Source organism: Pituophis catenifer, unplaced genomic scaffold (genome assembly GCF_029215685.1).
Source record: "Pituophis catenifer annectens isolate HBS135680 unplaced genomic scaffold, rPitCat1.0.hap2 SCAF_16, whole genome shotgun sequence".
NCBI lineage: Eukaryota > Metazoa > Chordata > Lepidosauria > Squamata > Colubridae > Pituophis > Pituophis catenifer.
The window spans coordinates 779033-799467 of record NW_027256896.1 but is presented as its reverse complement, the minus strand read 5'-3'; the positions used below and the strand labels follow the sequence as shown (position 1 = coordinate 799467).

General features: G+C 43.3%; 1 protein-coding gene across 1 annotated transcript in view; it reads left to right on the top strand.

Moving 5' to 3' along the window:
• RPL3L (ribosomal protein L3 like) overlaps positions 1-20435 on the top strand; it is a 55993-nt gene that overhangs the window by 11678 nt on the left and 23880 nt on the right. The window contains exons 2-3 of the mRNA XM_070954835.1: positions 2681-2873; positions 4237-4405. Of these exons, the coding sequence (XP_070810936.1) occupies positions 2681-2873; positions 4237-4405 (362 nt within the window). The remainder of the gene's footprint in view (positions 1-2680; positions 2874-4236; positions 4406-20435) is intronic.

The following is a 20435-nucleotide window of genomic DNA, read 5'->3' as shown; positions in this document are numbered from 1 at the left end:
TATCTTCAACGGGTAAAAATGACACCTAGATTTGGTCCAGGGAGCAGAGCGAGAGGGACGTCATTGAGTTCGTACTTTGTAGCCTTTCGTCAATTACGTCTTTTAGATCAGCAGTTCTCAAACTGGCCTGCACTCCCCAAAGGATTCAAAGGGAAAAGAGCATTTTGAAGGGTGCAAAGATAGCTCCATCAAACAAGGACCCAGGATCCTCTTCCCTGCCTTGGAGCATCACCTTCTCTTTGAAACCAAATCTTCCATTTTTAAAAAGTGATTCTCTTCAAAATCAAATGGAATAGAATGAAGCATGAGGAGCAGAGGTGTAACTACTTCTCTCTTCACTGATGACCAGAAATTGTCTCTTCAAAAGTGTCAAAAATTCTAAATAGGCACAGAATTGCACCCACAGGAAAATGAGTGAATGAGGAAAAACTGGAGTTGGAGAGAAGAGAAGAGTTTGTGGAAAACAAAGTTTTATTTGGATGCAAAGTTTTACTGTGGTGACTTCAACTGAGTAGTGTGACTGTCGGCACTCTTTGTTGGGGAAAGAAAGCGACAAATCACAGCAATTCAGCATTTATTATCTTATATAAACTGTACTGTACTCTTTAATTTTTTCAATATTAACTACATAGTTTTTTAATCATTAACTCTACATACTTTCAAAGATACAATTGAAAAATGAATTAGGCACAAATCTTTGGAAAGGTAGGTTTTTTCCTCCAACCATAAGCACTGCGTATTATATTATAACCTCTGAGCTGATCTTTATATTTTATATGAACTAAATGATTCTGAATGAACTGAATATAAATGTTTATATTGAACGATCCTGAGAAATCTGAATGATCCTTTATTCAAGACTTTGTTTACACTACAAGGCTTTGCTTACACTAGAGAGTCTGTGGCTGTTTCAAGGTAAGGCTTATTTCCATAAACCACGAAGCAAGATTGCAAATTCATGAGGATTGTAAACTGATTTACAAGGATAATAAAACTGCAGTAAGATATGGTAGATTCTATGCATCTGCAATTATCACTTTACCACCTGTAACGACTACAACATTTTTAAAGGAAATAACCTCTTCAGTATTATTATTTCATTCTTTACTCTCAGCTGAAATACTATTTTTTCTTTTCAGCTGATATTTTATTCTTTTCATCTTTTATTCATATGCCATTTTTTTAACACATCTGTGGATTACAAACTATATCTAGAGTACAATCTTATTTGCATTTAAATTCAACTTAAACATTAGCCTCCCTCCAGAGGTTTACAGGAGGTTTGTAAGCAGAGATTGGACAACCATTTATCCAAGATGGCATAAATCTCCTTCTTGAGCAGGGGGTTGGATTAGGTAACCTTCAAGGCCCTTTTCAACTCCGTTATTCAGCTGCAGGACTCTGCTCATCACACCTTAAGTGGGAGAGTAGTGGGGAGGAACACAGCATCTTGGAAATAGTGTACAAAATTATTGAAATGCTCTGGAGCCATCAGACCATCTTTGCTTAAAGTAGTTAATAATCTCCTCCAAGTGGGAATCTCATTGGGAGAGGAAAAGGGCTCCTGATGTGAATGCTTAGACCAAGCCAGTCACAGGCAGAATTGGGTGCACAAACTCTTAAGATCTGGGCTATCCCAGTTCTTAGAATAGTAACTAAAAAGTAATATTTGATGCCAGAGTTTAGACATTTGTAACGTAAACTGAATTGGGGGGGGAGGGAATTCTGTAAGTTTTGTTGAACTTTACTTTTTCATATTGTATCTGAATTGGGAAGAAAATGATTGTTCATTAAGAAGCATTAGGAAAATATACCAATTTAAGAGTTGCAAATGTGAGTGTAGTTTTTACTTCAATGGCCTTTAATTCACTGGATTCTGAAGTGACGATATTCTCTGCAAAATGTGTCAAAAGCACATGTGAATTAGTGCCTTATTAGGAATTAGTACTCTGTTTGTTCACCCAGCACCAAAGGCCAAAATGTGATTTGCTTTTTGACAGCTTTAGGGCATGTCAGGGCATCCAGGAAGCCAAGTAATGTGGGATGGCAGCCAAGGTTTATTACATGAACCCAATGGGGATATGGCTTATTCACTTATTTATTTATTTGCTTGTTTGTTTGTTTACTCACTTATTTACTTAGCATATTGTATGAACAGGGTGGAGAAACCTCTTTCTTTGTTGTGAGATTACTAAACCTAAAAATAGATGATTTCACATATGGAGCAGACTTTACTCAACCTGGAATAGAATAGAATCTTTATTGCAATCAATAACAAATACATAATAAAACTTGATACCATAAACAGATTACATATATGAAAGCCATGCCCCTTTTATATCCCTTCTGAGCCAGACAGAATGCCTTCTTGTATTTGGAGAGTATAGTTTAGCTTAAATATTTGGTGTGTCTAAAGAGGGCAAAGGAATTGGCTGGTAATCGATCCTTAGAAAGAGTTGCCTAGTCTAGTTGAATATTATCACCCTTAATCTGTTGCCTCAAGCCTAGTATTGCACATTTTGTGCCTGAGTCTGCTGAGAATCCAAAGTTTTTTCACACATCTGCTCCAGATGTGTTGGGACTTTTTATTTCCTGTCTTCTCTGACAAGGTTTTCATGATATTTGCAAGATCACAGTAGTAACTAGCTGCTCTTCCCCACCCCTCCCCTAACTTTTCCAGTCTCATCGGAAGTTTTCAGCTCCCAGGCATGGCCACCTGGGCTTTCTTCCTCATAAGAGGAGCCGCCGACATCGAGGAAAAGTGAAGAGTTGGCCCAAGGATGATCTCAGCAAACCAGTCCACCTGACAGCCTTCCTGGGCTATAAAGCTGGCATGACTCACATCCTGCGGGAACTTCATAGACCAGGACTAAGTATGTGCCATGTTTGCTTAATTCTATTCCTCACTTTCATGGACCTCAGCAACTGGAAGGGGCTACAGTGGCCACCAAGTCCATGCAAATTAAAGCATGCCTGACAAGTGGCCCGCTATCAGGCTTCTATTTGAACTCACCCATAAAAGGGCAGACCACTATTACCTTAGGTACTGGTTTCTTTGGCAAACTACTCTTTCTTGTAAGAGTTTGTTTTCAAATTTAATACCAAGTTTTTCCTCCTCCTCAAGGTAAGTTCACTCCTGGTTACATCCATGTACTTAGGGAAGTCGTTTGCTTCTTGTTCTCTTTAGTCTTTTTGTCTAGTTACCACACAGGTTTCCTGATGCTCTCCTAGTCAAATACAGGACTCACAGCTCTGTCTTTGCCTAGGTTATTCCATGTCCCACATGCTGGCAGGATCTTGGCCTATTTGAAATCTCCAGGCGCTTGAAAAGTGTTATCATGTTCCATCCTTACTTTCAGCCTTCTTGTGAGGTCCCAAGAACCAGAAACAACATCTGGAATTACTTCTGAGCAGTTTCTTGTATTGCTCTTCACTTACAGAGAGAATCTTGCCAGAATAAAGCAACTATTTGCATCACTATGGATATACTTTAGAAATAATTGGGGGGAGCCATTTTTTAACCCTCTCTCCTGATCAAACTTTCCATGCTCCACTGCCCCTCCCTCCTCGGAATCCAGACTACATTCCACCACAGGTCTCTTCTCAAGGCCAAACATACCCAGTTTCTTTGATCCATCTCTTCCTCTAATCTTCCTCATTCCTTCCTTTTATCTTCCACTTTCAATCCTTCCTAGAATATTGTGCTCAGACCAGGGCAGAGTATTCAAGGTAGTACTCTGCCCTAGTCTGACCAAGGCAGAAGAGAATGGAAGTATCTGATACTTGTGGGAAATGGAAACACTCAAGGTATACATTTCTATGTGACTTATTGTGGGGATTTTTTTTTGTAGAAAAACTCTACCCAAACCAGCCTCTCCCAAAGTGTTGGGACTGCCACCCATGTGCAGAGGGTACATGGTTTGAGAATGCTGGTGTGGAAGGAGGCCCTCACCAATGGATATCAAATCGGAAATACATTGAACTGCATAAATATTGTATTTATCTGTGGTTGCTTTTTGTTAATTCAACAAACCTCAACTGGCTGGGTTTTTGCAACAATTTAGCCATAACCCATGGTTTATATTTTACAATGGTAGGCTTCATATGTCCCCTCCCAAAGAACTATAAATCATGGTTTGTGAAAGAAATCACCTTATGGCTTAGTTGGATATGGGAACCCCACCATGAAGCCTTCCTGGATCACATCCTCAGTCTTTTTCTTCCTTTAATTTCCAGAAATCTCTAAACGAGAGGAAGTGGAAGCTGTCACTATTATCGAAACTCCGCCATTGGTGGTCGTTGGGCTAGTGGGCTATATCGAGACGCCAAGGGGGCTGAGAAATTTCAAAACCATCTTTGCAGAACATATAAGTGATGAATGCCGAAGACGTTTCTACAAGAACTGGTGAGGAGGGGGTCAGTGTGAGTGAGCAAGGGTAAAGCTCTACTTAAACAGGAAAACTTTGACTCATAGCTGTGCTTTGGAAATGCTTTGTAGGCTAAAAGTGTAATTATGAATACACACCCAATGTTTTGGAACAGTAAAATCAGTGGTTCTGCTGGACTGTAGGTATTTGAAGGATTGAAGGACTAGGAGAGACATGATAGCAGTGTTCCAATATCTCAGTGGTTGCCACAGAGAAGAGGGAGTCAAACTATTCTCCAAAGCACCTGAGGGCAGAACAAGAAGCAATGGGTGGAAACTCATCAAGGAGAGAAGCAACTTAGAACTAAGGAGAAATTTCCTGACAGTGTGACCAATTAATAAGTGGAACAACTTGCCTGCAGAAGTTGTGAATGCTCCAACAGTGGAAATTTTAAAAAAGATATTGGATAACCATTTGTCAGAAGTGGCGTACGGTTTCCTGCCTAAGCAGGGGGTTTTATTTTTATTTATTTATTTATTTATTTATTTATTTATTTATTTATTTATTTATTTATTTATTTATTTATTTGATTTCTATACCGCCCTACTCCCGAAGGACTCAGGGCGGTGCACAGCCAAACAATAAAACACATACATACAAAATTTAAAAGTAGAATAAAATCAAATTAAATAATTTTGGCCCCGACAAATTTAAAACCCCAAACTTTTAAAACCAATTTAAAATTGAATGTATAAAATACTAAAAGATATTTAAAAATTAAATAGAGGGAGAAAATTAGGCCAGGCCCGCCTGGTGAAATAGTAATGTCTTTAAAGCGCAGCGGAAGGTGCGCAGATCCGGGATCCTCTGTATCTCTGGGGGGAGCTCGTTCCAGATAGTAGGTGCCCCCACAGAGAGGGCTCTTCCCCTGGGGGCCGCCAGTCGGCATTGTTTGGCTGACGGCACCCTGAGGAGCCCCTCTCTATGGGAGCGTACCGGCCGATGGGAGGCTATTGGTGGTAGTAGGCAGTCCCGCAAGTACCCAGGTCCTAAGCCATGGAGCGCTTTAAAGGTGGTAACCAAAACCTTGAAGCGCACCCGGAAGACCACCGGGAGCCAGTGCAGCTCGCGCAGGAGGGGTGTTACATGGGAACGCCATGTTGCTCCCATTACCACCCGCGCAGCCGCACTCTGCGCCAGTTGGAGCCTCTGGGTGCTCCTCAAGGGGAGCCCCATGTAGAGAGCGTTGCAATAGTCCAGGCGGGAGGTGACAAGGGCATGAGTGACCGTGCATAACGAGTCCTGATCCAGAAAGGGACGCAACTGGTGAATCAGGTGAACCTGATGAAAAATCCTCCCAGTCACGGCTGTCAAGTGCTCTTCTAAAGACAGCCGTGAATCCAGGAGGACGCCCAAGTTGCGAGCCCTCTCCGTGGGGGCCAATGATTCGCCCCCAATAGTCAGTGATGGCGGAAACCACAGCTACTCGGTCTTGGGTGGGTTGAGCCTGAGCCTGTTCCTCCCCATCCAGATCCGTAGGGCCTCCAGGCACCGGGACATCACTTCAAGGGCATCGTTGGGGTGATCCGGGGTGGAGATGTACAGCTGGGTGTCGTCAGTGTACTGATGGTACTCCACCCCGAAACCATGGATGATCTCGCCCAGCGGCTTCACATAAATGTTGAACAGGAGAGGCGAGAGGATCGACCCTTGCGGCACCCCGCATATGAGGGGCCTCAGGGTCGACCTCTGTCCCCCTGTCAACATAGACTGCGACCGGTCAGAGAGAAAGGAGGAGAACCACCGCAACACAGTGCCTCCCACCCCTAACTCTTCCAACCGGTGCAGCATGATACCGTGGTCGATGGTATCAAAAGCCGCTGAGAGATCTAACAGGACCAGGACAGAGGAGCACCCCCTGTCCCGAGCCTTCCAGAGATCATCAACCAACGTGACCAATGCCGTTTCCATGCTGTACCCGGGCCTGAAGCCCGACTGGAACGGATCCAGATACGTCATTTCATCCAGGTGCTGGGGGAGCTGTTGCGCGACCACACTCTCAACAACCTTCGCCACAAAGCCAAGGTTGGAGACCAGACGATAATTTACCAACATTGCCGGGTCCAGGGAAGGCTTCTTGAGGAGAGGCCTCACCACCGCCTCTTTCAAGGCGGCGGGAAAGTCACCCTCACCCAGCGAAGCGTTTATAATCCCCTGGAGCCAGCCTCGTGTCACTTCCCGGGAAGCCAGTACTAACCAGGAAGGACACGGGTCCAATAAACAAGTGGTCGTGTTCAGTCTACCCAGAATCCTGTCCACGTCCTCAGGGGTCACAGGATCAAACTCATCCCAGATAACATTCTCAAGACCTGCCCCTGTCTCTCCCCCTGAGACTACCCAGTCAGAGTCCAAATCTTCCCGAATCTGAGTGATTTTGTCATACAGATACTGAACAAAATCCTCAGCTCTACCCTCCAAGGGGTCCTCCCGCGCTAGTGTCTGGTCAGATTCAGAAAGACTGGCCCTCCAACTACTCTCTAGGCATCTTTTCCGGCGCTTCAACTCCCTCAGCTCCTCGGTAAACCAAGGAGCCAATTGAGATCGGTGCCGGGTCAGAGGCCGCAAAGGCACGACCCGATCCAGAGCTCCAGCAGCCGCCCTCTCCCAGGCGGCCACCAGGTCTCCAGTCGAGGCGTGTGCCAGAACCTCAGGAAATGGCCCAAGCTCCGTCTGGAATCTGTCAGGTTCCATCAGGCGCCTGGGGCAGAACCATCTTACCGGCTCCGCCTCCCTGCGGCGGGGTGCAGCGGTTCGAAAGTCGAGACGAAGGAGAGAGTGATCGGACCATGACAAGGGTTCAGTAACTATATCCCCTATCTCAAGATCCCTCAACCACTGTCCAGAGACGAAAACCAGATCCAGCGTGTTTCCCCCTGTGTGGGTAGGGCCATGAATTAACTGGGTCAGGTCCATAGCTGTCATGGAAGCCATGAACTCCCAAGCCATCTCCGACGTCTCACCCACGGACGGCAGGTTGAAATCTCCCATGACCATAAGCCTAGGGGTATCAACTGCCACCGCTCAACGATGACGTTGAGTAGCTCGGGCAGGGCTGTTGCCACGTGGCAGGGAGCCAGGTATGTGATCAGCAAACCCATCTGAACCCCATGACCCCATTTCACAAAAAGGGATTCACAGCCGGCCGTCTGAGGAACAGTGGCTTCCCTCGGTCTCAGACCTTCTTTTTTTTTTTTTTTATTGCAAAAGTTTTACAATTACATTTTCACCCCTTTTTTCACCCCCCCACCACCCTCCCCAAACTTCCCATCCTCCCTAACCCTCCCTAACCCTCCCCCCCCAGACTTCCCTATTACATACTCATAACTAATAACACTAATAAATAAACCTGAACCCATCCCTCCCCCTATATAATTTTTCCTCTTTGTCTCTTTACATTAAAATATTTCTAATACATTATTTTCAAATAAAAGCTATTTGATACTTTCTAGTTTGGTATTTGTTCTGAACATATTCTATCCACCTTTTCCATTCCCATTCATAAGTCTCTTGTGAACAATCTTTTAAATACGCTGAAATCTTCGCCATCTCTGCAAAACTGGCCATCTTCAAAGTCCATTCCTCGATAGTAGGCAAAGCTTCATTCTTCCAGTATTTACCTATCAACAATCTTGCTGCTGTTATCATATACAATATTAGTTTTATTTCACCCTGTGTAAAACCCTTAACTATACCCAATAAAAACAATTGTGGAGAAAATTGAATTTTTTTCTTCAAAACATTCTGCATGACCCACCAAATTTTTATCCAAAAAGCCTTAACTTTCCTACAGGTCCACCATACATGATAATACGTAGCATCCAAACATTCGCATCTCCAACATTTTGGCTGAACATTAGGGTACATACATGACAACTTTTTAGGATCTAAATGCCATCTATAAAACATTTTATAAAAATTTTCTCTCAGGTTTTGCGACTGTGTAAATTTAACATTCTGAACCCAAATTTTTTCCCAAGTTTCCAGCATCACTGGTTCTTCAAAATTCTGTGCCCACTTAATCATACAATCTTTAACTAATTCCGTTTCTGAATCTCTTTCTAACAAAACATTATAAAGCCTTTTAATATGCATTGGACCTTTCTCTCTTATATGTCTAACCAATTCTTCCTCATGCAACATAATACCAGTTTTTTGGTCCTCTTTCCATCTCATTTGTAATTGATTATATTGTAACCAGGTTAAATTAATCCCTTCGTCCAACAGTGTCTGCAATGTCTTCAGCTGCCATCTGCCCGCATCTGTAAAAAGAACCTCTTTATATAAAAACCCCCCGAGTGACATTATATTTGTATTCCACAAGGTATGACCAAGATCCAGCCATAGCGGTATTTTATAATCCCATTTGAGTCGGTGCTTCTTCCAAACTTTCATCAGGGAGTCTCTAAGTATATGACTTTTAAATACTTTATCCACTTTATTTTCATAGAATAAGTAAGCATGCCATCCAAATTCAAGATCAAAACTTTCTGCATTCAATATTCCAGCCTTTTTATTTCCAAACCAGTCACTTGTTAAAGTTAAAGCTGCTGCATCATAATATAACTGTAGGTTTGGGAGTTTAAGGCCTCCTCTTTCTGGAACATCTTGCATAATTTTCAATTTCACTCTCGGCTTTTTCTCGTTCCAGACAAACTTATTCACACCAGACTGCCAGACTTTCAGTTGTTTATCACTTTTAAGCACCGGAATCATTTGGAACAAAAACAGAAATCTTGGCAAAATATTCATCTTAACTGCTGCTATTCTTCCAAGTAAAGACAGTTGCAGCTTTTTCCAAGTCTCCATGTCTTTCTGAACCTCTCGCCACAACACCTCATAATTATTTTGAAACAATTTCATATTTGATTCTGCAACCTGAATTCCAAGATATTTTACCTTAGGTACAATTTCGAAACCTGCCCTCCTTTCAAGCTCGTATTTACGATCTTGTGTCATATTCTTAACTATCATTTTAGTCTTTTTTGAGTTCAGTTTAAAACCTGAAACTCTACCATAGTCTTGTATAATGTCGTTCATCAGGATTATTGATTCCATTGGTTGTGATAGGGTAACAACCAGATCATCTGCAAATGCCTTTATTCTATAATCCTCTTGCCTTATCACTATACCTTTCAAAGTTTTTGAGTCCCGTATTGTATTTAGCAAGACTTCCAATGTTAATATAAATAAAAGTGGGGACAACGGACATCCCTGTCTTGTTCCTTTTTCAATTTTAAACTCTGTCGTCAAACTTCCATTAATAATAATCTGTGCTTTTTGCTCTTGATAAATTGCTGAAATCGACTGTATAAATTGGTCCCCAAAGCCCATCTTTTTTAAAGTCTTTAGTAGAAAGTTCCAATCCACTCTATCAAAGGCTTTCTCCGCATCCAAAAAAACCAGCACTGCAGAAATCTGTTTATTCTTATCAAGATATTCCAATAAGTCTATTACTTGCCTTACATTATCCTTCATATATCTGCCCTCAATAAATCCCGCTTGGTCCTCATGAATTACTTTTTGGATTACTGGCATCAACCTGTTGGCTAATACCTTCGCATAAATTTTATAGTCTGTGTTCAAAAGAGATATTGGTCTGTAGTTCTCTGGTTTTTTAGGACCAACTTGTTCCTTTGGTATCAGAGATATATAAGCAGTTGTCCAAGATGGGGGTATTTTACCCCCTTGTTGAATATTGCAAAATAAATCTCTAAGTTGTTCCACCATTTCAGCTTGTAAAGTTTTGTAATACACTGCAGTCAAACCATCCGTGCCAGGAGCTTTGGCTGTTTTTAACTGCTTAATTGCTGCTATTATCTCCTCCTCTGTTATAGGATAATTCATTCTTTCCTTTTGTTGATCAGTAATTTTTGTAACTCTCTTATCCTTTAAATATTTTTCTATAAGTCCATTCTGCACCTCTTCTTTGGCATATAATTTAGTATAATAATCCACAAAAGCTTCTTTAATTAATTTTTGTTGAAAAATTTCTTTCCCTCCAATGTTAATACTATCAATAGTCCGTATACTTTGTTTTTTCCTCAGTGTGTAAGCCAACCATCTGCCCGGTTTATTGGCATTGCAAAATGTATTATGCTTCGCGTATTGTAAACTTGTTGCAACTTGTTCCGCCATAAGCATTTGAAATTGGTCTTTCAAAAGTTTTATAGCACTTCGTATTCTTTCATCTGTTGGGTTTTTAATAAGTAATTGTTCCTTATTCTTTATTTCCATTTCCAACTCAGATCTTTTCTTTTGTCGGAACAGTCTATGTTTAGAATTCATGTAGATAAGTACCCCTCTCATATAAGCTTTACTAGCGTCCCAAACAATTTCAATTGGGGTACCTTTATTCAAATTTATCTCAAAAAATTCTTTCAAATGCTTTTTAAGTTCTATTGTATTTTTTTCATATCTAAACAAATTCTCATTTAATCTCCAAGAACGTCTCTCAACCTTATCCATCTCAATTTCTATCCATACAGGGCTATGGTCAGTCAAAGTTCTTGGAAAAATCTTTGTTCTTTTTGTCTTAATAAGTAGATCATTTGACAACAGGATAAAATCAATCCTAGAAAAGGATCTATGTCTATCGGAAAAGAAAGTGTAATCCAATTCATTTGGATTATGTATTCTCCAAACATCTTTTAGTTCCATATCTTCTTTCAAATCAAAAAAAGTCTGCGGTAGTCTAATTCTAGACTTTGCCAAGCTCTTTTTGTCTAATTTAGAATCAATTACTCCATTCCAATCTCCCATAAGTAAAATAGATCTATAGTCCCATTGCACTATTTTAGTATGTAACATCTTGTAAAAACAATCCTGTTGTTGGTTGGGAGCATAAATTCCAATCAAAAGAATTTGACCATTTGCTGTAAGCAATTCAATTGCTACAAACCTACCATCTTGATCTACTTCTATAACTTTTGCTGTTAATTTTTTATTTACATAAATAACCACACCATTCTTTTTCTGCGAAGTTGAAGATATATAATGTACTCCTAATTTTGAATTTATCAGATATTTCTGATCTTGAGTTGTAATATGCGTTTCTTGTAAACATATTATATCATTATTAAATTGTTTCAAATATGTAAATAGTTTCTTCCTTTTCTGTGCTGAATTCAACCCATTAACATTCCAAGATAAACACTTAAGGGTCATCGGCCTGTTTCTGGAGCGCAGAGCAAAATATTTGAAGTTCATCCAAGAGCTTCGATCTTGCTCCTCCCATAGCTCCACTCTCTTGTGGGGTACTCTTTGCTGCCTTCTTGTCTTGTCTTTCCTGTTGTTGTTGTTGCTTTTGTTTAAGTAATTTGGATTGAGCTCTAGTTATATGTTGATCTTTAACTTCAGTCAACTGAATCAAATCCAAAATTGGAGAAGAATCCAGCAAGGGCTCACTCAGAAAACCTCCTTCTGCACCTTGCACATTTTCTAATTCCTGCTTAGGCTGTTCTTCCAATTGCCTCTCTTCACTCTCCTTAATCTCCAAAACTGTAGATGTACGTGGAGATGGTGTTCTTTCCTTAAGAATAGTACTATAAAAATGTTGTGCCTTCTCCACAGTATTCAATCGATATCCTTCTCCCTTATATCTAAAAATTATCCCAGCTGGCGCATCCCACCGGAAGGGTATCTGTAAGTCTTTCAATTCCTTAACAAGAAAACCAAATTCTTTTCTAGCTTTCAGCATTTTAGGAGGTAATTCTTTAAAAATTACAAGTCGTGAGCCCCCCACTTGTACAGAGGTGTGAAAAGATTTTTGGAGGATTTCATTTCTAATTTCTCTCTCAGTAAAATATATGACCACATCTCTAGGCAGTTGTCTTTGTCTGGCCACCCAAGAGTTCACTCTGTAAATTTTATCTATTTTGTGAAATACCAGATCAGGGTTAACTTGTAAGATCTTAGCCAGGGCTTCAGAGCAAACTTGTCTCAAGTCCTGTCTCTCCTCCTCTCGAATTCCCCGAAGCCGTATGGCAAATTCCATCGCCCGGAATTGTATCATGACAATCTCATCTTCAATTCTCTGCATTTTATTATCAGCTTCTTCAATTTTATAGTCATTATCTTTCATCCTAACATTAACTTCTAATTTGAGTTCTTCAACTTTAAAATCAACTTTCCCAATAAAATTTGCCAGGCCAGACGCCACTTCTGATATTTTTTTGGTCACCATATTTTGATTCTGCTTCACCATATCTTTAACTTCATTAATTTCCTGCAGAAATTCCTCATGTGATTTTTGAAGTTTATGATCTATTTCCTGTTGAGATTCTTGAAATTTTTCATCCAAAGTTTTAGAAATAAAGTCTTTTAAATCTCCCACATCAATTTCTTTTTTCTGAGTTTGTAACTGTTGAGCAGGGGGAAGTTGCGTTTGATGTTTATGTGTGGGGGATCCCCCCCCTGATGCCTTCCCTTCCTGCTTCTTTGAAGCCATTGTGCCACGTAAGCTAATTTTTCTAAAGAGGGAAGTTCTTTTTCCTTTCCCTCTTCCACAAAAGCTTCTAAAAAAGTCCCCCAGATTTAATCAAGTGAAGCTGAAGTAAAACAAAGTCAAATTTTAGAAAAAGAAATTTTTTCTTTAGATAGAGCAACTTTGTAGCAGCTTTATAACTTTGTAACAAAGCAGGAAGGCTTCACAAATCCACTTTCATTAGCTCGTTAACTCAAATGCTGGGCGCCATTTTTTTCAAATCACTTTCACTCACTCACTTTCTCTTTTAAATTAGAAAGTCAACAAAGCACTGATACTTGCAGTTTTCAAGTTTCTGGATTCAAGTTGATATTTCCGTTGTTTGTTAAAATTAGTTCCTTTCGCTTTAAGAGTTTGCTGCTGCCGGCTTGTTCTGCTAATTAGCAGAAACGTCCCACGCCGCCCGGAGTTTCAGCAGGTTGGAAGGGAGCCACACCTGTTTCCTCCCCAGAAACAGTTCCCTGGGGGGTTACAGGGGCTCAACCTGTACCCTGCTATCTCTTCTCCTTCAATCTTCAAGATTTTGGAGTTTTCGAGCCGCTCCTCGATCGCGGGGCGGCTCTACAGGCGGCGGGGCTGGCGGTCTTTAAAGAAACACCGCCGTCGCCGAGGCTCGCAAACCGGAAGTCTCGGTCTCAGACCTTCTTTAATGATAACCGCTACCCCCCCGCCCCTCCCCTGTGACCTCAGCTGATGGAATGCTTGGAAACCTGGCGGGCACATTTCAATGAGGGGAACCCCCCCTCCTGGCCCAACCAGGTCTCCGTAATACCTGCCAGGTCCGCACCCCCCTCCTGAACAAGATCACAGATGAGGGGGGCTTTATTTACTATGGACCTGGCATTGCACAGCATCAGCCGAAGGCCTGGGTCCTGAGGGTCTATGCAACCTGAGGAGCGAGTAGAGCCTTGGGGGCCGGAGCACGCCACCCTCATAGACAGCGTGTGTGCACTCCCCTAACATGATATGGCCCCCTGCTCCCGCCATATCTACCCCTCCCACCTACAGTACTGATGTTCAAAAAACCATCCGGACAAGCTCTAACCCCCCCCTCGACCCCGGGTCCCCCACCCCCCACTTCACTGCCAGACCCGACCCTCCCCCTTGTGGGTTATCCCCCATACCCACAACCCGAATTCCAATCTGACCCTCCCCCTCCCTGGGACCCCTTAAAAATTTGACTAAAAATTTCGATAGAAAACCCCTCAATCCCCTAGTTTGCACATGCCACCTCTCTGGGTCCCAAAACCCGTCCTTGAGGTGGGCCCTCAGTAGTGAGGAGGGCCATATCTGCGAGAGGGGGGAATCTCGCAGCGCAAGAAGATCCGCTGTCGTGTACATCTCCAAGATACAGCGATGGAGGCACGGAGCTCAAGCAGGGGACTTCACAAAAGATGTAACACAGCCATTTGTTCATTGATGTACTATTGGTATCTCTACTGTCCTCCCACGACAGTAGGAGGGTCCTGATTATTTCATCCAATGGGAACGGCCTCCGGCCCGCCCTCTCACGGCAGGGCCCCCAGGGGGCTGTAGATCGAAAAAACTTCTCCGACAGACGAGACTCATGATGTAATAAAGGACCCCTCAACAGTTGCATCAATTGGCTGACCCATGGTCAGAGGAAGAGTTTATCAGTCTATCAGTCAGTCAGTGAGTCACTTCAGGGGCAAAAATGGAAAATCCTTGGCATAGTCTTATACTCAAGATCACATCCGAGTAAGTCCCGATGAAAAGTCCCGATGAAAAAAGGGGAGGGAGGGACTTCCGGTTTCCTTGTTTTCGGCGACGGCGGTGCCTTTTGAAGCTCCGCCAGCCCCGCCGCCTGTAGAGCCGCTTCGCGACCCAGAGCGGCTCGAAAACTTCAAAATCCTCAGGATTGCTGAAGCAGAGATCGCAGGGCACAGGTCGAGCCCCTGTAACCCCCCAGGGAATTGTTTCTGGGGAGAGAAAAGGCGTGGCTCCCTCCCAACCTGCTGAAACTCCGGGCGGCGTGGGACGATTCTGCCTTTGCAGAACAAGCCGGCTGCAGGAAACTTAAAGCGAAAGGAACCAGCCTTAGTAAACAGCGAAACTACTTGAACCCTGAAACTTGGAAACGCAAGTATTAGCGCTTTGTTGACTCTTTAACCTGAGAAAAATGCGAATGAGTGAAAGTGCTTTGAAAAAACATGGCGCTCAGCCTTAGAATTAACGAGCCAGCGAGTGTGGATTGGTGAAGTTATCTTGCTTTGTTACAAAGTTTCCAAGTTGCTACAAAGTTGCCTCGTTTGTAATAAGAGAAATAAGTGAAAAATTTCTCCCTTTTCAACACTTGACTTTGCTTTACTTCAGTTTTTATTTGATTAAATCTGGGGGACTTTTTTAGAAGTCTCTGTGGAGGAGGGAAAGGAAAAGGAACTTCCCTCTTCAGAAAAACTAGCCTACGTGGCAGGATGGCTTCAAAGAAGCAGGAAGGGAAGGCAACAGGGGGGGGATCCCCCACACACAAACATGAAACGCAGCTTCCCCCTGCCCAACAGCTACAGACTCAGAAAAAAGAATTTGATGTGGGAGATTTAAAAGAATTTATTTCTAAAATTCTGGTGTCAGGTTTCGGTGCTATCTTAAATGAGTTTCATTTTCAAGCGCAATCTCTCTAATGAAACATTTTTATTTAAGAACGTAAAAAACCGACAATCCTGATTTCATTTTTGCAGCCAAACTGGCCCCTCCTTCCAACCCCCTCCTCTTCCGCTCTCCAACCCCAACGTCCCATTGGCCATCATGCAGATCCATCTCTACCTCCCGGCACGTTCTTTTCACAGGAATGTAGCCCCCACCCTCGTCTCCCAGGAAACACTATCTGTACATACAAAACTAGGTAAAAGTTCATCTTGTTATTGCCATCCAGTTGGTCAAACTGACTGAGGAAGGGGGCTCCCTCGGGTATTCTGGCATGGGAACAAAATCCATGCCACTCACTATTTTGAACGGGGTTAGCCCCGTGCTGCTGTGGACAGCATTATTATATGCAACCTCCGCAAAAGATAGGAGGTCTGCCCAATTGGACTGCTGGTAGTCGACGTAGCATCTTAAATACTGTTCTACCATAGCGTTCAGTCTTTCTGCCCCCCCATTGGTGCTCGGGTGAAATGCTGAGCTGAGCCCTTGGGATGAACCTATGGATCGTAGAAACTCCCTCCAGAACTTTGCTGTGAACTGGACCCCTCTGTCGGAAATGATTCTCCTGGGGACTCCATGTAGGCGGTAAATGTGTTTCAGGAACAGTTTGGATAACTGACGGGCTGAAGGCAGTCCACTACAAGGTATGAAGTGTGCCTGTTTGGAGAATAAGTCTATTACAGTCCAGATCACTGTATTTCCACTGCTCCTTGGTAGGTCTACTATAAAGTCCATTGCAATCTCCTCCCATGGTCTTGTTGGCTCAGCTACTGGTTGCAACAATCCAGGCGGGCACCCTGGCCTTGTCTTCATCGTGGCACAAATGGTGCAGCTTTTTACATAACTGTCTACGTCCTTTCTCATGTGTGGCCACCAGAACTGCCTTCGTACTAGGTGCAGAGTCTTTAGGAACCCGAAGTGTCCTGCTGGTTTAACGTCGTGGCTCCTCTTGAGAATCAGGATGCGTAAACTCTGTGGGACATAGAGTTTTGTCCCCCTCCATGCTAGTTCATCTCTTTTTGTCAAGAGATGTTGATTGTCCCAATACCAGGGGTCGGTCAGCGTTTCATTCTTTAATTTTGCAGTTAAGTCACTTGCAAGTTGGCCTTGCTGGTCACGTCGTTGCCGTCTGGTGATCACTTGGGCCGCAGCTTGGGTGGAGGGGATGATGGCATTCACTACCTGCTCCCGCTCACTGTTGTATTGGGGCATCCGGGAGAGGGCATCAGCCAGGAAATTTCTCCCTCCTGGGATGTGCTTAAGCTCGAAATTGAAACGATTGAAGTATTGTGCCCACCGCACTTGCCTGGGCGACAGTTTTCGTGGGGTTTTTAGAGCTTCTAGGTTTTTATGATCAGTCCAGACTTCAAATGGTTTCTGGCCTCCCTCTAGAAGGTGCCGCCAGGTCAACAAGGCCCACCTTACAGCAAACGCTTCCTTCTCCCACGCCGCCCATCGCCTCTCCGTATCGGTGAGTTTGCGGGAGGTGTAGGCGCAGGGTTGTAGATCACCTTGGTTGTTCTTTTGGAGCAACACGGCGCCTACTGCCACATCACTTGTGTCTGCTTGGATGACAAAAGGCTGTTCTGGATCCGGGTGTTTTAAGACAGGTTCTTTCGCGAACAGTCCTTTTAGCATCTCAAATGCCTGTTGGCAGGTCAGGTCCCACTGTAGGGGTTGTCCCGGGCGAGGTTTCATCGCTGGGCTTCCTGTCTTTAGGAGATCCATCAAAGGTTTGGCAATCTTCGCGAACGAGGGGATGAATTGTCTGTAGAAATTCGCAAAGCCTAGAAAACTTTGCAGTTGTCTGTGGGTGCGAGGGGGCTGCCATTGTAGAACTGATTGGACCTTGGCTGGGTCCATCTCTATCCCCTCATTTGATACTCGGTAGCCCAGGTAGTCTAGCCGTGATTGGTGGAAATCGCATTTTGGCAGTTTGACATATAGGTTTGCCAGTAGCAGTTTTTTCAGTACTTGGCGGACGAGGGGTATGTGTTCGTCTATGGTCTCCGTGTAGATAAGAATATCATCCAGGTAGACGAGGACCCCTTTGTAAAGGTGTTCATGTAAGACTTCGTTTATTAACTGCATGAATACTGCCGGGGCTCCTTGCAATCCAAAAGGCATTACTTTAAACTGGAAACTACCCAGGGGGCAGTTGAATGCTGTTTTCCATTCATCTCCTGCCTTTATGCGTACTCGGTAATAAGCTTCTCGAAGGTCTAGTTTGGTGAAAACCTTCCCTTTAGCTAGGTGGGCTAACATGTCTTTCATGAGGGGGAGGGGGTACAAGTTGTGTACGCAAACAGCGTTGATACTTCGAAAGTCGACTACCAGTCTCATGGAGCCGTCCTTTTTCTCTTTAAACATGACCGGCGCCGCTACCCTTGGTTTCACTGGCTCAATAAATCCCCTTTGTAAGTTTTTGTCTATGTAGTCCCGCATTTCCTGCATTTCTCGGGGCGTCATAGCATACATTTTAGGTTTGGGTAGTTTCGCTCCTGGGATAATCTCGATGGCACAATCGGTCTCGCGGTGGGGGGGCAGAATGTCACACTCGGCCTCGCTGAATACCCCCGCAAGGTCTTGGTACTCCCTTGGGATCTGGTTTGCGTTACAAGCGGTGGTGGGTGCGGCTGCCAATTGCTTTGCTGCACCTTCTGGGAGGGACCCTTGTGTTGGTGGTGTTTTCTTCTGTAGTGGAGGGCTGCTTTGGGGTTTCAGCGTGGGAGGGAATTCTTCTGGTCGGGGCGGCAGGGGTTGGGGCCCCTTTGCTATTCTCAGCCTGCAGGTTCCTTCTTGCCACCAAATGATTGGGCCCCATTTGTCGAGCCATGAGAGTCCCAATATGACTGGTTCTGTCATCTTGGGGGCTATTATGAAGCGGATCGTCTCCCAGTGATCTGCGAGTTCTAGTCTCATGGGTTCAGTCAAGTGTGTGGCGTACGTTCCTCCCACTAGGGACCCATCAACTTGCTCGAAGCGAATTGGTTGTTTGAGCTGTTTAGCTCGGATTCCCAATTTTAGAACTGTGGGTAGGTTGATTAGGCACCGTGTGCTACCCGAGTCTATTAGGGCTTGGAAAGTCTCTTGGGCCCCTGTTTTGGGGGCTGTTAGGCGTATGGGGAAAAGAAAAGGATGGACGGGTCCACTCACCATTGGGTCATCCTCGCCTTCGTCTTCCGTGTCATAGGGTTCGGGGGACTGATCTCCCTCCACTGGGATTCCTCTGGTTTCGGTCAGATGAGCGAAAAACTCAGGGATTTGGGGAGCTTCCCGCGGTACGTGGGTGACGCGCTTGGGCCCTCGTTCCGGTCATGCTTTGGGCGGTGGAGCTGGTCCCGGTCTAGGCGTTCCACATCTTGCTGCTATGTGGCCGTTTCCTCCACATCTGTAGCATTTCAGTGGGCTCCGTGGGGCAGTTGGTCTGTAGGAGGGCTGTGATGTTGGGGTTTCTCGTCTGTTGAGTGGCCCCTGGTCTGGTCGGCCTCTCTCCTTTTCCTCTGGTGGTTTTGACGTGTCACTCGCCCGCAGCCCTCTGTCGACTTTTTTTTTTTTTTTTTTTAATTGCAAAAGTTTTACAATTACATTTTCACCCCTTTTTTTTTTTCACCCCCCCACCTCCCTCCCAAACTTCCCGTCCTCCCTAACCCTCCCTAATCCTCCCCCCCCAGACTTCCCTATTATGTACTCATAACTAATAACACTGATATATAAACCTGAACCCATCCCTCCCCCTATATAATTTTTCCTCTTTTCTCTTTACATTAAGATATTTCTAATACATTATTTTCAAATAAAAGCTATTTGATACTTTCTAGTTTGGTATTTGTTCTGAACATATTCTATCCACCTTTTCCATTCCCATTCATAAGTCTCTTGTGAACAATCCTTTAAGTATGCTGAAATCTTCGCCATCTCTGCAAAACTAGCCATCTTCAAAGTCCATTCCTCGATAGTAGGCAAAGCTTCATTCTTCCAATATTTACCTATCAACAATCTTGCTGCAGTTATCATATACAATATTAATTTTATTTCACCCCGTGTAAAACCCTTAACTATACCCAATAAAAACAATTGTGGAGAGAATTGAATTTTTTTCTTCAAAACATTCTGCATAACCCACCATATTTTTATCCAAAAAGCCTTAACTTTCCTACAGGTCCACCAAACATGATAATACGTAGCATCCAAACATTCGCATCTCCAACATTTTGGCTGAACATTAGGGTACATACATGACAACTTTTTAGGATCTAAATGCCATCTATAAAACATTTTATAAAAGTTTTCCCTCAGGTTCTGCGACTGTGTAAATTTAACATTTTGAACCCAAATTTTTTCCCATGTTTCCAACATCACTGGTTCTTCAAAATTTTGTGCCCACTTAATCATACAATCTTTAACTAATTCAGTTTCTGAATCCCTTTCTAGCAAAACATTATAAAGCCTTTTAATATGCATTGGACCTTTCTCTCTTATATGTCTGACCAATTCTTCCTCATGCAACATAATACCAGTTTTTTGGTCCTCTTTCCATCTCAATTGTAGTTGATTATATTGTAACCAAGTTAAATTAATTCCTTCATCCAACAGTGTCTGTAATGTCTTCAGCTGCCATCTGCCCGCATCTGTAAAAAGAACCTCTTTATATAAAAACCCCCCGAGTGACATTATATTTGTATTCCACATAGTATGACCAAGATCCAGCCATAACGGTATTTTGTAATCCCATTTGAGTCGGTGCTTCTTCCAAACTCTCATCAAAGATTCTCTAAGTATATGACTTTTAAATACTTTATCTACTTTGTCGTCATAGAATAAATAAGCATGCCATCCAAATTCAAGATCAAAACTTTCTG